Raw genomic sequence first — 14,712 nt, forward strand, 5'->3', positions numbered from 1 at the left:
TGAAATAAATTAAACTAGCCAACACAACACTGAAAGCATCAGCCCTGCAAGATACCAACATCAGCAAACTCAGCTTGATGGATTTTTGAACTTGCCAGGTTCTGCCATACTTTGGGATCAGTAGTGATTAATCGGTCTCCACTGGAGATGACCATTTTCTGCTAGCGCAATCTGAAAACCGAAAAGTACCAAGCACACAAGTTAAAGTTGTTTCAAGCTCTATATACAATCTTTTAAGATGGAAACTGTAGAGAGTGCCTAACTGCATACAGTGTGGTAATAATACTTAAAGGAGAGTAAAAAAATGAATAAACTAAAAAGGCCACAAAGAAAATTAGGTAATCGTTTCTCAATGAAATTTCCAAAGGTTCACAAGGTTGTGTTTGTGACGTGAGTTTCAGATTTGCCAAAGAGGGGATTTCAAAATATCACATCAACAACTTGAGGTTACTTAAAAAATCAACTACCAATTCCTAGATCCTTAACAAGTCGAACATGACCATAATGAGATAGACTGATAGGTGTCACTTGTTTATGTACAACTATCTACCTAGAGAACTTACGGAAGCAGAAGCTGTATACTGAAGAATTACGTGCTTGGTAACAGAAGGATTCCAGGATCAACGTGCCAAGCTCAATGACCCCGCATCATTCCCATCCAGCACCTACCTCCGTATCGACATTCCTCGACCACAAGCAAAGCTGTGAACCCCTAATGCCGGCAAACCCTAGCGAACCATCCTCCATTGGTTCATAGTTATTTTTGAGTATTGTGGCAAACCCAATAAAAATTCCCTTTATTTAGGTGAGAGGAAGGTGTGTTTTGGTGATTACCAAAAATTTTTAGGTAATGAGGATCCGATTGATAATCTGCTGGAGCACCTTCAATTACCAAAATATTAATTTCTATTTGGTATTGGGAGAGGGATAAGTAATCTTTTGGAGATGCTCTTACACAAAAGTCAGATTACTAAAACACATCACGTTGACTCACTTTGTTGCCACGTTAACTATAAAAAAAGTTTACAGAAAACATGTGTCAGGAGTCATTACTAATACATCACGTTGACTTGTTCCAGTACAAACAAATCAAGCATTGTGGCATGCAATTTCATCTACAAATCACTCTAGGCGCATGCAATTAAGATCTAATCCAAAAATTGATTTTCTATATTTATCCTACCTCACAAAACAAAAAATATATTTTTCGTACTACCTTCAAGGAGGTAATAGTGTTAAAATATATCTAGATCAAGGGTCCATAGTCATTTTTGAGTATCGTAGCAAACCCAATACAAATACAATCCTTCACCTTTATTTATTAATATAATATACAATAGTACAAGTACACTATCTTTGGTGAAGACAGCCCTTAATTATTACCACATGTTTTGGAACATATATATATGTCTCTTTCATGCTCTAGAAGAAGTTCTAGATAACATGATGAGTTCCGGGAAGTGCTGCTGCTGCTGCCGCTGGCCGCCCCTTCTTGTAGGCCTTATTAGGCCACACTGGGCCCGAAAAGAGCCCATAGTTGTTCTTGGACGAAGCAGCTTTGCCACGTCCTCCAATTGTTGATGCCATGCAGGTCGTCGAGCTCGAGCCACTGCAATGATGTTTCATGTCCATCCCATAGCCAAATACGTCCCTAAACGGCCGGCGAGGCACGCCTAGTATCATAGGCTTTGGAGTTGGAGCCGTCGTCATCGTCGATATCCTGTTAATCTTCTTACCCTCCCATGCATGCCAATGCAAGCCGCCGTTGAGCTCCGGCGCCGGCGGCTGGTTGATGAAGCCCACGATGCTCGACATGAGCCTCCTGCTGGTGGCGCGCAGCGGGCTGTAGAGGTGGAAGCCGTGGTCCTCGCCCTCCGACTCCACCAGCGTCGCCTCGCCGCCGGTGCGCGCGTAGTAGTCGCGGATGCCGGCGAACAGGCGGCACCCGCGTTCCCGCAGGATGTCCCTCTCCGCCACGGCCACCAGGACGCGCCTGCACATCAGCGACGCGATCTCCTCGTCGGGAGGGCTGAGCCGGGGGTCATCGTTGCCGGCCTGCCCCGCCGTCACGAACGGCCAGAGCAAGTCCACCTCGTCCGCCGGGAACACCCCGGCGCCATCCGAGGCCGCCTCGGAAGGCAGCCGCTCGGCTCCCCAGAAGTAGGGCTGCACGATGATCGCCCCCTCGATGTCGATGCCTTCCCGGCTGGCCCGCGCTGCCGTGTGGTATACGATGTTACCGCCGGCGCTGTCGCCGGCGAGGAACGTGCGCCTGGGATCCGCGTAGTCGGCGAGCCATGGGTCGGCGAGGGAGGCCACCCATTTGAGCGCAGACCATGCGTCGTCGTAGGCCGCGGGTATGGGGTGCTCCGGCGCGAGGCGGTACTCCACCGACACGACGAGCGCCCCGGCGTTGGCGGCGAGGGAGGTGGCGTAGCCGTGGTACGTCCGGCAGAAGGCGCTCTCCGTGCAGAAGGAGCCGCCGTGAATGTACACGACGAGGGGGAGCCTCCTGCCGGCCATGGCGGCTCGGTAGGGGAGGAACAGCCGTGCCGACACGCCGGTGCCGTGGTCGATGACCACATCTCTCGTTCCCACCCCGCGGTTGGCTGTCGGGTTCTCCGACGCAGCTATGAAAGGACTCATCAGCAACCGCTCGATTCGGCCATCCTTGTACCGTTTTAGGAATGGGGAGAGGTCAAGGTCGACTTCATCGGCAACATCCACAAAGGACTTGTTTGCCTGCATAGTGATCTTTTAATTCAGTCTATCTGTGTTTGCACTCTTTGTTGTGTTGTAGGCTTGCGGTGGTAGCTGCTTGTGGCCTCGTTGGGCTTTTATAGATACAACATTATTTCATTTCAGTCCGTTAGGTACCATCATATTACAAACTGGATCCATTTTCAAATGCTGATACATTTTAATTTGAGGGAAGGAAAAAAAATATATGCTTGCCTCTTGCAGTGTTGGTCTTTTTAATTCTCTTAGCTTTGGCCGGATGCAAAATTCGACCTCCTATCCTATATATCATGTAATAATAACGATAGACTATTTATAAGTTGTATACAATGACTAATTCAGCCAATAATCTTAAATTGATGGGAAATAATAACCCTCTCACTTGGAGGCTTTGTTTTACATGCAACATACTACTAGAAGCTAACTTTGTCACTAGAAAAAAAGTGGGAAATTCACTTATACTAAAGCTAAAGAATTACAATCTCATGTAATAATTCTAACCATTTGTTTGACCTGCATAACTTGATGCATTCTAAAATAAAATAGCTTCTATGACATGTATGCTTGCTTTCATGGTAAAGTATGTGCTATGTGATTTTTTTCTGCAAAAGAGTATAAGCTTTCCAAGGTATTATATCAGAAAAATTTAGAATATAGTGCTTTATAACTTTATTTCATCTTGTTGACAATTTATTATTGGATTTTCGGCTCCTTTACTTAATGCATGTTCGTTTGGATGGCTGAACCCTGATGCATCAACAAGAAGCAGTGCAACTATTGTTGCATGTGTACGTGGAGGGGACAAAGTTGTCCGGATGCATGCACTTCTCCATACAAGGTAATTAACAACACGAGTTCCACATGGATATAAAAATAGTTCGATCTATCATGCATGCGTGCATCATTTTACACGTGTACGTGGAGGGGACAAAGTTGGCCAGATGCGTGCACTTGTCCATACAAGGTAACAACGTACACTTTGACAAGCTCCTATACGTGACAAAGTTCGGCGCCTAACAAAGGACAAGACTTGAATTAGTACAGTACAGGTGCTAATGTCATCATTGAGGTACACCAACGGAGCACCAAGGGACATTTTGTGTGCGCTTCACGCAGGCTATCGACCCAGTAGATGGTATCTTTCAGAAAGTGCAGATTTTGGACAGCTTTGCGAAGCTGATTGGCTCGATTTCTCTTGATAGCCTTCATCTCCAATCCATGAAATGTGTGATAAGGGGTAAATATCTCTGTCTGGTTTGCATAAAAAGTTGAAATCACATTTTTGTTTTGAACGATTGATTCAAAATGTGGAGTAAAAACATATTGTTACCAGAAGTAAATTGTTATAAGTGATTTGCAATTTTATTTTGTTCGGCTGATCACTATGACATGGACTTTTATTATCAATTTCGGGTTTAGATTGTTGATCTTCTTCAGTTTCTTTCTCTAGACAATAAAATCACAAAAAACCAACAGAAGGTTCAGTTTCTTTTTCTAGACAATAAAATCACTAATCACCAGCATAAGGATCTTATTGGGTTTTCTTAGGACGGCCTAGTTGGTCTGTTTGTTTCTAAGGATAGTGAACAAGAGACTCTAGATGCAGTTTCTTAAACACGCTTGTTGACTCCTGGTATTTGAGTGTCCTGATTACTGATAATATTATATAACTATATTCTTGATAATGTTATATAACTGAGCTTTGATTACCGAATCTGTTCCTCACATCCAATCCAAAAGTTAAGAATCACTGAATGCAGCACATAGGAAATGTTATAATGATGGCATAGCTGACAGTAAACCAATTAGTGACTAAATTTATTTTGCATGGACCAACCAAAATAACATAACTTTTAAATTTCAAAGTGTCGTCGCAAGGTAGTTTGTAGATTAAAATTTCTTTCACGGTTAACCAGCTATATATTGATTATGTGTTTTTGATGAGCAAAGACCTATCAGTTACGCACTCAATTATCCAATGGTCACTGGTCAGTTGAATATAAGAATACATCAAGACTGCTGGATCGATGGTCAGGTGAAATATATGGTGCCGAAACTTGCTTACCCACAGCTCTTCCTCTTTGTATGGAACAGGAATATCTCTCTGATGAATGCAGCTTCAGCTCAACACTTTCATTCACTCTTTCATCTGCCCTATCAATCCAAGCACATGAACAATACTGCCTACTGCTTGATCACCTGCAGACCAGGCATATGCCAGATTCAAAAGATAAATGGTCTTACATTTGGGGCAGTGGGTTCTCTAGTTCAAGTAAAGCTTACAAATTATCAAAGGCCACACTGACATTCATCTAGTTTTCTCATGGCTATGGTCCAGTTCTTGTCAATTAAAACATAAGATCTTCTGGCTCTTGCTCAAGCTGGACAGGTTAAACATGACTACACAAGGGAGCTACTCAGAAGGCAAACCATCAGGGCCCTGCAATGCTATGACTGTGTTCTCTGCCCAGAAAACATAAGATGAATCAGTTTTACATATATTCCTCTTCTTCCCTTTTGCCAAGGAATGTTGGAGCACCATAAACTTGCAGTTTCATAATAGCTTATCTCGATATGAAAATCTACAATCCCTGGAAAGGCAAGTATCAGCCCCTTTCTTCATGGAAGTAATCATTATAATGTGGTGGAGCATATGGTCAACAAGGAATGCCCCCATTTTTAATAATCAGACGCCATCAGTGCAAAGATGTCAAGATTTCTTCAAGTGTGAAATTGCCATGCATGGTTATCCACGGAGCAAAAAAGAATTACTTCACGGCAATTGTAGAGTGGCTAGACTCCCTGTTGTAGTTTTATTCTTCCTTTTTTTTCCTGTTGTATATAACTCTTTTTTCTGTTCCATAAAAAAATATTGTGTTCCAGGGTTCTGTAGTTTGCCATGGATGGCTTTGATGGTAGGTTCGTGAAATCCCGTATTTCTTTGATCAAATTTTGGCAATGACGTAAAGGTCAACAGGATGTCTTTTTACTTGCTTCCTGACGGCAAAGTTGTTTCTATGAATCAGATAGCAGTTAAAAGCATCAAGAATCAAACAAGTCCTTCACGTCCAGGACCTATAATTCTTCAGTTGCTGTCTTCTGCAAACAAGTCCTTCACGTCGAGAACTCCATGCCCTCGTGACATCAATGCTAGCGCCCTAAAACACTCGCCTCTTGCACGTCCGTCGCCTACATGCGACTGCCATTGATCCCTGCTATCTTCTACGAATAAATTATCTGGTACAACACTATATTGGATATGTTTAGTGTTTTAGAACACAATAATCTGATGAACTGTATCATCTGATATTTGCAAGGTTAACATATTTACTCGTTTATTGTTGAAAATGCAATACTATGTTATTTACTTGTTCATTATTGAAAATACGTGCGACACGCACACCTTGCTAGTATTAGAAAAGACTGAGCACCAGGCGTCACGAGTTGCATGTGTACGATCGATGCTTGGTCCCGTTGCATAATTGTTGCACGCATGTGTGCGTGGAGGGGACAAAGTTGTCCGGATGCACGCACGCACTTCTCCGTATATACAAGGTAACAACACGAGTTCCACACCTTAATGGATAGAAAGTAGTTCAATGCGATCATCATTTGCACGTGCTCGTTGCAAGAGATAGCTAGGCTTGGCCGATTTAGTTGACTAATGATTAGTAATTATATTGATTAATTAGCCAAACATTGGATGAAGACTAGGGAAGAAGACAGGACGATGGATGCCTGGTCTCATTGCATGATTGTTGCATGTGTATGTGGAGAGGGGACAAAGTTGGCCAGATGCACGCACTTCTCCATGCAAGCAAGGTAACAACGCGCGCACTTTGACAAGCTCCTATACGTGACAAAGTTTGGCACCTAACAAAGGACAAGACTTGAATTAGTACAGTGCAGGTGCTAGTGTCATCATTGAGGTACACCAACGGAGCACCAGCAAGCAGGCAAGATGCCTTCTCCCATCGTTGAATGTTCATGGGTAGGCAGATGAAGGAAAAACTTGCAGGAAACATGTTCAAACACTGGACATACCCGTACGTACAGTGCATCCTCATGATGCATGTGCGTGACTATGCATGGAACGAAAAGGACCAGCTGTTTGCGTGCAACTCCTGACAATATATATGGTCCACGACCCATCTCCACTTTATGCTCATCTCCCTTGGTATCCTTGCCTTCTACAACCACTGTACTCCCCTAGTTAGAGACGATGGCAAGCACACTAGCCACGGTACGTGAGATCCGGCGCACGCAGCGTGCTGATGGCCCAGCAGCCGTGCTCGGTATCGGCACCGCAAATCCAACGAACTACGTGTTTCAGGAGGAGTTCCCCGACTACTATTTTCGTGTCACAAAGAAGGAGCACCTCACCGACCTCAAAGATACGTTCAAGAAACTATGTATGTAAGCATGTCAATACTGGTTTTTTCAAATTGCAGGTCATTTTGTTACTTTTACCACAAGTTTAATTTCTTTAACAATCATGAATTTCTTAGACAATACATTAGTCTCAACAAAGCCACCATGAGATATCTGAATACATCAAGTGATACTGTAGGTGTTTTTTTTTATCAAAATTGACAATGTTTGATCTAGAACTCCCGGGGAAGAACAGAGGAAATGACGATCATCCTTCCAATGATCGAACTAATTAGGTCGGATCATGGGGCTGGAGAAACGTTACTTTCACCACACGGAGCAACTGCTCAACTCCCACCCGGGCTTGCTTCACGGGACGCCCTCGGCCCTGGACGCGCGGCTCGACATCGTCGCCAAGGCTGCTCCGGAGCTCGCCGCGTCGGCCGCCGCCAAGGCCATCGCGAGGTGGGGCCGCCCGGCCACCGACATCACCCACCTCGTCGTCAGCACCAACGCCGAAGCCCGCTCCCCAGGCGCGGACCTTGGGCTGGCCACGCTCCTCGGCCTGCGCCACGACGTCTGCCGCACGGTGCTCCAGCTCAACGGCTGCTCGGCAGGCTGCGCCGCCCTTCGCCTGGCCAAGGACCTCGCCGAGAACAACCGCGGCGCGCGCGTCCTCGTGGCCTGCGTCGAGCTCACCATCACCTCCTTCCGTGCCCCCCACGAAGGGGACAGCTTCGACACCCTCATCCCGCAGGCGCTGTTCGGCGACGGCGCGGGCGCGGTCGTCGTCGGCGCCGACGCCGTGCACCCCGCCGAGCGCCCGCTCTTCGAGATGGTGTCCGCCTCGCAGATCCTGATACCTGGGTCGGAACACCTGCTCAGCATACAGCTCGGAGGCAGCGGGATCGACGGCGACATCTCCTTCAACCTGCAGAGGTTCGCCGCGCAGAATCTCAAGCGCTGCCTGCTCGATGCGTTTGGGGCGCTCGCCGTCAATGGCGTCGAGTGGCAACGACCTCTTCTGGGCAGTCCATCCCGGCAGCCGTGGGATCTTGGACCACATCGACTCGGCTCTCGGGCTGGAGCCCAGGAAGCTGGCGGCGAGCCGAACTGTGGTGAGAGACTACGGGAACATGCTCTCCGCGACGGTGATATTCGTGCTCGAGGAGCTGCGCCGGCGAATGGACGAGGAAGGAGATGAGGCTGAGTGGGGGATGATGGTGGGCTTTGGACCGGGATTCACTGTCGAGACCATGGTGCTGCACGCTACCAAGTACTCCCTCCATTCCGCAAAGGATGACGCTGTAGTTCATTTCAAAACGTATCTAAATATTTGACGTCGTGACTTACGGAATAAAACTTTTACCGATTTTGGCCTTGTCACTCCAGCGCCGTCCCGGAGAGCTCGGCCTCCGCTGCTCCTCCCCGACCCACGCCGCAACAGTTCAGCCTCCGCTGCTCCTCCCCGAGCCACGCCGCCATCTCGCCGAAATCGCTGCTCCTTCCCCGACTCACGCGCCAATCTCGCCGCAATCACTCCACCTCCGCTGCTCACTCCCCAACAGATGCATCGCTCGGGCGGTGCGGCGGTCCACAGAGCTAGCGCGGCGACGGTGGCCATGGGGTGCTACAAGCCCGTCCGGAGCGAAGATGCCCGCGCTCGCGATGGATCTGGAGGCCGGCGCGCCGCGGCACCCCACCAAGGCAATGCTGAATAGTGGAGCTGCAGGCCGTCCGGTAAGATTCTCCGCCCAGCTTCCTCCTCTCGCGGAGCTGCAGGCCGTCATCCTTTTTTTCTGTTTTGGGTTTTGGGTTGCTGTCTCTGGCCAAGTCGTCAGCTTATCCCCCCTCCCCTGAAGGTTTTGGGGGTGCCTGTTTCAGCTGCTTGCATCCTGTTCACCAGGATCTGCGGAAGAACGAGATCTGCTCGCTTCAGTTTTTTCGGCGGGATGTACGGCACCAAGATCTGCGGAATCTACAGTTTTTCTTAGGATTATTTTGGACCAAAATTTCTCCACCATGTTAGTCTTAATCTTGGCCTGTTTTCCTAAGCATTTGCCTGATTCAGTTCATGCTTGTTCTCGTGCAGGACTCCGTGATGCCGGTTCTTCACCCGGGAAAGCCAGCTAGCACCTGCAGCTCACCGCTGCATTGCTCTTTGCTGGTCTGATGTGAAGAATTGTTGATACTGCCTTGAAAAAATTCACCTTCTTTTGCCGCATCATGTTATTTGATAAGTACTCATGTTAATTTCCAGCATCTGGATGGCAAGGTACTAATAATTGAAGCCAAAAGATGGATGGATAGTTCCTGCATTTCATGCTGCACTTCCAGTCAGCTGCTGCCGGCCAACCCATGTGCACCAATGCACAATTTTTGACAGGCATTGTGCCTGCCCTGGATCATATCAAGTTCCTTCTGCGTACCAAAAAAAGCAGGTTGTTCAGCTGCAACATATTGTAAATTGAACAACAGGAGGCAACCTTGCTTTGACAAATAGAGGGTGATCTACTTCTAGAGCATGTTTGTTTAGTTGTGTATGTCTCATGTATTATGCCAAATGCATGAATATTTCAAGATCAGAATAAAAATTTAGATCTCTTTTGACTATTCCAGGAGTGTGCAGCTACTCAAACAAAACCCAGTACTCTTTTCATTTGGTGGAATAGATGTGGTTGTTTTACTCATAATTTTCAGTAATTCTGAAGAATGTTCAGAGCACTTCCTTATTTTCAGTCTGAACATATGTAAGGACTTATATCACAAACAAAAAATGGAATCTCACAACCAGATAAACATCATCACAGGACCAAAATAAATTAAAAGATTGCTCCACACAGAGTACTCTATGCACTAAGAAAAGTACAGGAAACGTTTACATGGATGATGCACTACTAGAAAAATTCAATCTAAACTACATTGTCTTAATGTCAATTAGGCTGATGACGACTTCACTCAACTGCAGCAACTTGGTGAACAGCAGCTCAATCACTCTCTCCCTGTAGAATCAGTTTGAAACAAAGATAACAGTAAGGTTGCTAATTACTCCAGTGAAAAGATAGACAATTAAGAGCAGGAGCATAACTATGGAATAGTAATCTGAATTTGCTAAAGAGTATACATAGTGCACCATCACATACCTCCTGAAACCTGCGCCATAACTTCGTTAACCAGTGTGGCGTCACATTTCAGCTGCAAAGGAAGGCAACCTTGCCTCTCAAGCATTAACTTTCTTATATGTGGAATATCATAACCGTTTGCACCTCCTATTCTCATTATTTCCCTCAAGCAACTATGAAGGGTCAAAAAAATTCGATTTGCCTGACACACCGGATAATCCTTAAACGCCTTATCCACAGCGGCTACCAATTCTTGTGTGGTTCTGCATGCAGATTTGTGTTGTAGTGACTGAATAGCGTTGAAAAAGCCTAAATCCAATATGTTCATGTCCGGGGAGTTTGCTGGCTGACATATAATCCTAATATCAAATCCCCCTTGTTGAGCCGCCTCACAAAAAAGTCTATCGCTTGGAGAGATATGAGGTTTAGCGTTGTCTTGCTGAATGTATATGATCTTTCCCAAATCCTCTCGCGGCCATTTGTCATGAATAGCCGGTATAACCTTTTCGATCATAAACTCTCTCATCACGTCCTTGTCGACCGAGTCAATTGGCTTCATCTCAATTGTACCTGCTGGTCGGTTGACACTAGATCTTTGGGCTGCAACATATTTCACTAATGGGAAGCAACCGATTTTGCCATCAAAAGTGCAATTCCCATTGGAGTCGAACCTTGGTCGAGCTATAGCAGTCAAAAACATAACTCTAGGAATATGATTCTTATGTTTGCTTGTCCGTAATGGATGGTGCTCACCAGGGGGACCATAGTACCTTAGAGTGCTCTTTGTGATGTTAAACCATTTCTCATCAATATAAACATAATTGAATAGCCCCTGGAACATAGGATCGTGTGGTATGCTTGTTGCGTCAAGCATACGTAGGCACCAACTGAGCCGAGCGTTTTTGTTCTCATCTGTCAAGAAAGGCTTCAAGGTGTTTGAGACACGCTTTATTTCACCTGCTTTTTTCATCCGGTGGAACTTGGTTATACTTATGTGTAGGTGACGAGCCGCATCTCCCATTGTGGCACGTTCTGAGATGGGAACGCTGCTAAGTGCTGATACATCACACTCTTGCTTCTTGCGTCCGCACCTATTCTTCTTCCGATTTGAAACATCTACGGGGCGACCCTGATCCAAGCAAGCTTTTCCTCTCCGCCAGATTCTTTGCACTGTTCGCACACTTACAGAGTATAATGCAGCGACCTCAGCTGTCTCATGGCCTACCAAATCACCTTTTTTAGCCATCCCCAACAATGAATCAAATATTAACCTTCCTTTCTCGGAACTAACTTCTTGATGCCTATGTGCATTTCCTTGAACAACCTCATCATTTAAATCAATATTAAGCAGTGCTCTTTGACTTGGATTGCTTGGATTAGTTGTGGAAGGTAATGGAGATGTTCCATGCTGCAGGGAAGGGGATCTCGTCCTTGGCGACAACATTACTCTGCTTAATGGAGATATGAATAGTGGCATGGTCACATGAGGGGACTTTCTTATCCTGCTCATTTGCTCTCCTTGCTGAGAATCTTGTTCTGCTTCCACTCTTTGACCATGATTGCTTATCTCGGTCGTGGAAGCCAATGGTGATGTCCTATGTTGCGCAGAAGAAGACTTTATCCTTGGAGATATGAACAATGGCCTGATCACGTGAGGAGACTTTCTTTTCTTGCTAGTTTGCCCTCCTTGAGAATTTAGCAATCCTTGAATGGCCCTGCATACCCGAGAATCAATTAAGCTATGAGGGAACAAGTAATGCATAATTTAACATGAAAAAACTACTATTGAAATGTGTAACAGAGAAAAAGGATGGGACAATATTACTGTAGAATAACAAGTTGGCAAGCTGAAACTAACAACAAAAACAAATTGTAAAAATGTGGTTCTCACCTTGTATGCACGGTGGGAACTAAAACAGCAGTTGGCAAGCTTGGACTTCCACTCGACGAGGGGGCTGGACCAGAAAACAACCCCATTGGTGGTGCACTGCTGCCAATCTCCCCTTCCTTGACTATGTTCACCAACTCCTCACGCCGGCGCGCAGCTGTTTCAGAGAGGCACTTGAGGCTGCTCTTGGGTTGACGATTAGGCAACAACGGAGGGACAAAGGTTTTACGACGCCTCATGAGGAAACTCTGACAAAGCTGCTAAAGTCAAAATGTGTTGGAATTAGAAAGTTAATCATACAATATTGTAATCATACAATATTGTTTTACGACGCCCCATGAGGAAGTTATTCTTTCAGAAGTAACAATGATAATTGTTTGCATCCTGAAAGACAGGCTCTGAATATGCATCCAGAATATGCTCTGAATATTGCAGAACTTTCCTGACCTTGAGAAATACTCAGTTATGGTCCATCAATTTCAATTCTCGAGTAAGATTATTCACTCTTTTCACTTTAATCTTCAGTCCTTCCCTCCCCTATCAGCTTGATTAGGTGATCTGTCTAATAATGGGTTCCAAAAGAATGTCTGTGTCGGCTTGGAGTATCAGCCAAAGAATTGCAGCAGTGTTAGCTGCTGGTTTGAAATTTGGCTCACCTGACTATGCTAGAGAGATGACAACAACTCGACGGGTCCCCTGCGAGAGAGCTAGAGACGAAACATTATGCCGGGGTCAACTCAAGGGATGGCAGCGGCACCTCGTCGCTGCTCGTGACGAGTCTGCCGAGAAGAGGGAGCGCAGCTACCTGCAGGAGAAGGACGGATGGGGATGCCGATGCCGCCTGCAGAGAGCAGAGAGCCGAAGAGGTCTGAGGGTCGAGGTGCGGCAGGACGCCCGCCGGAGGAGGCGCGCGGGCTCAAGAAGCAGCAGCTGCAGGAGGAAGAAGAGGGAGAAGCCAGGACGGCAAACACACCAGCGAATCGCGCAGTGCCGGAGCTGTGGAGGTGAGACGAGGAGCTACGGAGGACCGCGCAGTGCCGGACCTCCGCTGGCCACCACCGGTGACGCTACGTCGTCTCCTCTCTCTCGCCGCGGGGGTGGCTGCTACCGGCACCGCGGATAAGGACCCCAAGAGTCAGGGCCAGCGTCAGGGGCGTCCGGGCACGGTGGGGGAGCGGCCTCGTCGGGTGGCTGCACGGGAGGTGGCGGCGCCGCCCGGGATCTCGGTGAGGACGGCGCCGCTCGGGGAGATCGGCAATGTCCGGGCGTATTAGGGGTAAATCTGAAGGGCAAATCGGTCATTTTGCTGTTACCTTAATTTTTTCAAATATGTTTGAAACGAGAAGCTTTAGGAAACGGAGGGAGTACTAGCTGTTGGAAATTGGGAATTGTACGAATAATTCGCATGTTCTAATTCAGAAATAAATAAAGTGAATATTTTACTCGTGAGTGATTGATTGGAAGTTTGGAACTACTCACACTAGACATATAAGGAACCATACCTATAGAAATGCATATTCCGCTTTTTAATATGGATTTTAATAGACAGTTCACTTAAAAGACCTAATGCAGGTAGAATTCGTTTTATCCAAAGTACTGTGTACTTTACCCCAAAACGTATCCAAATTTGAAGGCGTATTCAAGATAATATCCTAATAATCATAAAAAAGAACAGATTCCATACTCTCTATGGCTAACCCGTCAATCTCGTCCTCACAAGACATAAGCCATATCGCGACATGTTTCTAACAAGTTTTCCTATGCTTCGATCTGTTGAAAGCATAGTTCACAGTACATCATCTTTTGGGGACATGATTTTCAGAATAAGTCCCATCACAATATTAGACAAGTTCCACACCTTAATAACGAATATAAGAAAGTTGGTCATCATTTACACGTGCTCTTTGCATGAGATAGGCTTTGACCGATTTAGTTGACTAATGACTAGTATGTTGATTAATCAATAGTTGACTAATAATGACTAGCAGTAGTTCACATTTGACGAAGGCTTGGGACGACAGGAAGATCGATGATTGGCCTCATTGCATAATCGTTGCATGCGTACGTGTAGGGGGAAAAGCCAAAAAAAAAAAGTTGGCCGGACGACGCATGCACCTCTCGAAACAATGTAACAACACTTTGACCTGCTCCTATATATACGTGATAAAGATTGGCACCAAACAAAGGACAAGACTTGAATTAGTACAGGAACAAGTTATTATTGTAATTTTGATTCTACTGCTAGGTTACTACTACCTCTTTTTAAGGCGATACGCGTACCCTGCTGGCTGCTGCACCAAACAATAATAGACGAAGGCTACTATGATTCAAACCGGTTTCCTGCTGGGTGTGTCAAGATCTTCCAGGCCGGACATGCTGCACAGATGGCTTCTGTGTGCTCTGGCGGTGGAGGTATAATTTGAGAATTTGCGCTATTTCCACTTCAGGCCTGTTTGATCAAAGGCCGCTTCTCAGGCATTATAGTTCGGATCCCTAGGCTTCACAGGAAGGCAGCCCAATGCGTGGATGGGAATAAATTCTTTTTTTGCGAAACATAGTATAAACGCAGACACTCACGTACACGCACACACA

At 46.0% G+C, this 14,712-nt stretch overlaps 2 protein-coding genes and 1 pseudogene across 3 annotated transcripts; 1 reads left to right on the forward strand and 2 right to left on the reverse strand.

Annotated features, from left to right (window-relative positions):
* Nucleotides 1-1,299: 1,299 nt before the first annotated feature.
* Nucleotides 1,300-2,789, reverse strand: LOC112882530 (probable carboxylesterase 2). The gene has a single exon (XM_025947609.1). It carries the CDS (start codon nucleotides 2,746-2,748, stop codon nucleotides 1,435-1,437), a length of 1,314 nt encoding a protein of 437 aa, XP_025803394.1. The 5' UTR covers nucleotides 2,749-2,789; the 3' UTR covers nucleotides 1,300-1,434.
* Nucleotides 2,790-6,926: 4,137 nt separating this feature from the next.
* Nucleotides 6,927-9,715, forward strand: LOC112882527 (annotated as a pseudogene).
* A 190-nt stretch (nucleotides 9,716-9,905) lies between these two features.
* Nucleotides 9,906-13,378, reverse strand: LOC112882526. 2 transcript variants are annotated; one of them, XM_025947604.1, is made up of 5 exons: nucleotides 13,094-13,378; nucleotides 12,777-12,961; nucleotides 12,124-12,377; nucleotides 10,254-11,947; nucleotides 9,906-10,112 (listed from the first exon to the last, which is right to left on the reverse strand). In XM_025947604.1, exons 3-5 carry the CDS (start codon nucleotides 12,357-12,359, stop codon nucleotides 10,102-10,104), a joined length of 1,941 nt encoding a protein of 646 aa, XP_025803389.1. In that variant the 5' UTR covers nucleotides 12,360-12,377; nucleotides 12,777-12,961; nucleotides 13,094-13,378; the 3' UTR covers nucleotides 9,906-10,101. The 2 variants fall into 2 exon arrangements, with proteins under 2 accessions (XP_025803389.1, XP_025803390.1); XM_025947605.1 differs by having other exon boundaries at nucleotides 12,777-13,378.
* Nucleotides 13,379-14,712: the final 1,334 nt, after the last annotated feature.

This window comes from Panicum hallii, chromosome 2 (assembly GCF_002211085.1).
Source record: "Panicum hallii strain FIL2 chromosome 2, PHallii_v3.1, whole genome shotgun sequence".
Taxonomy (NCBI): Eukaryota; Viridiplantae; Streptophyta; class Magnoliopsida; order Poales; family Poaceae; genus Panicum; species Panicum hallii.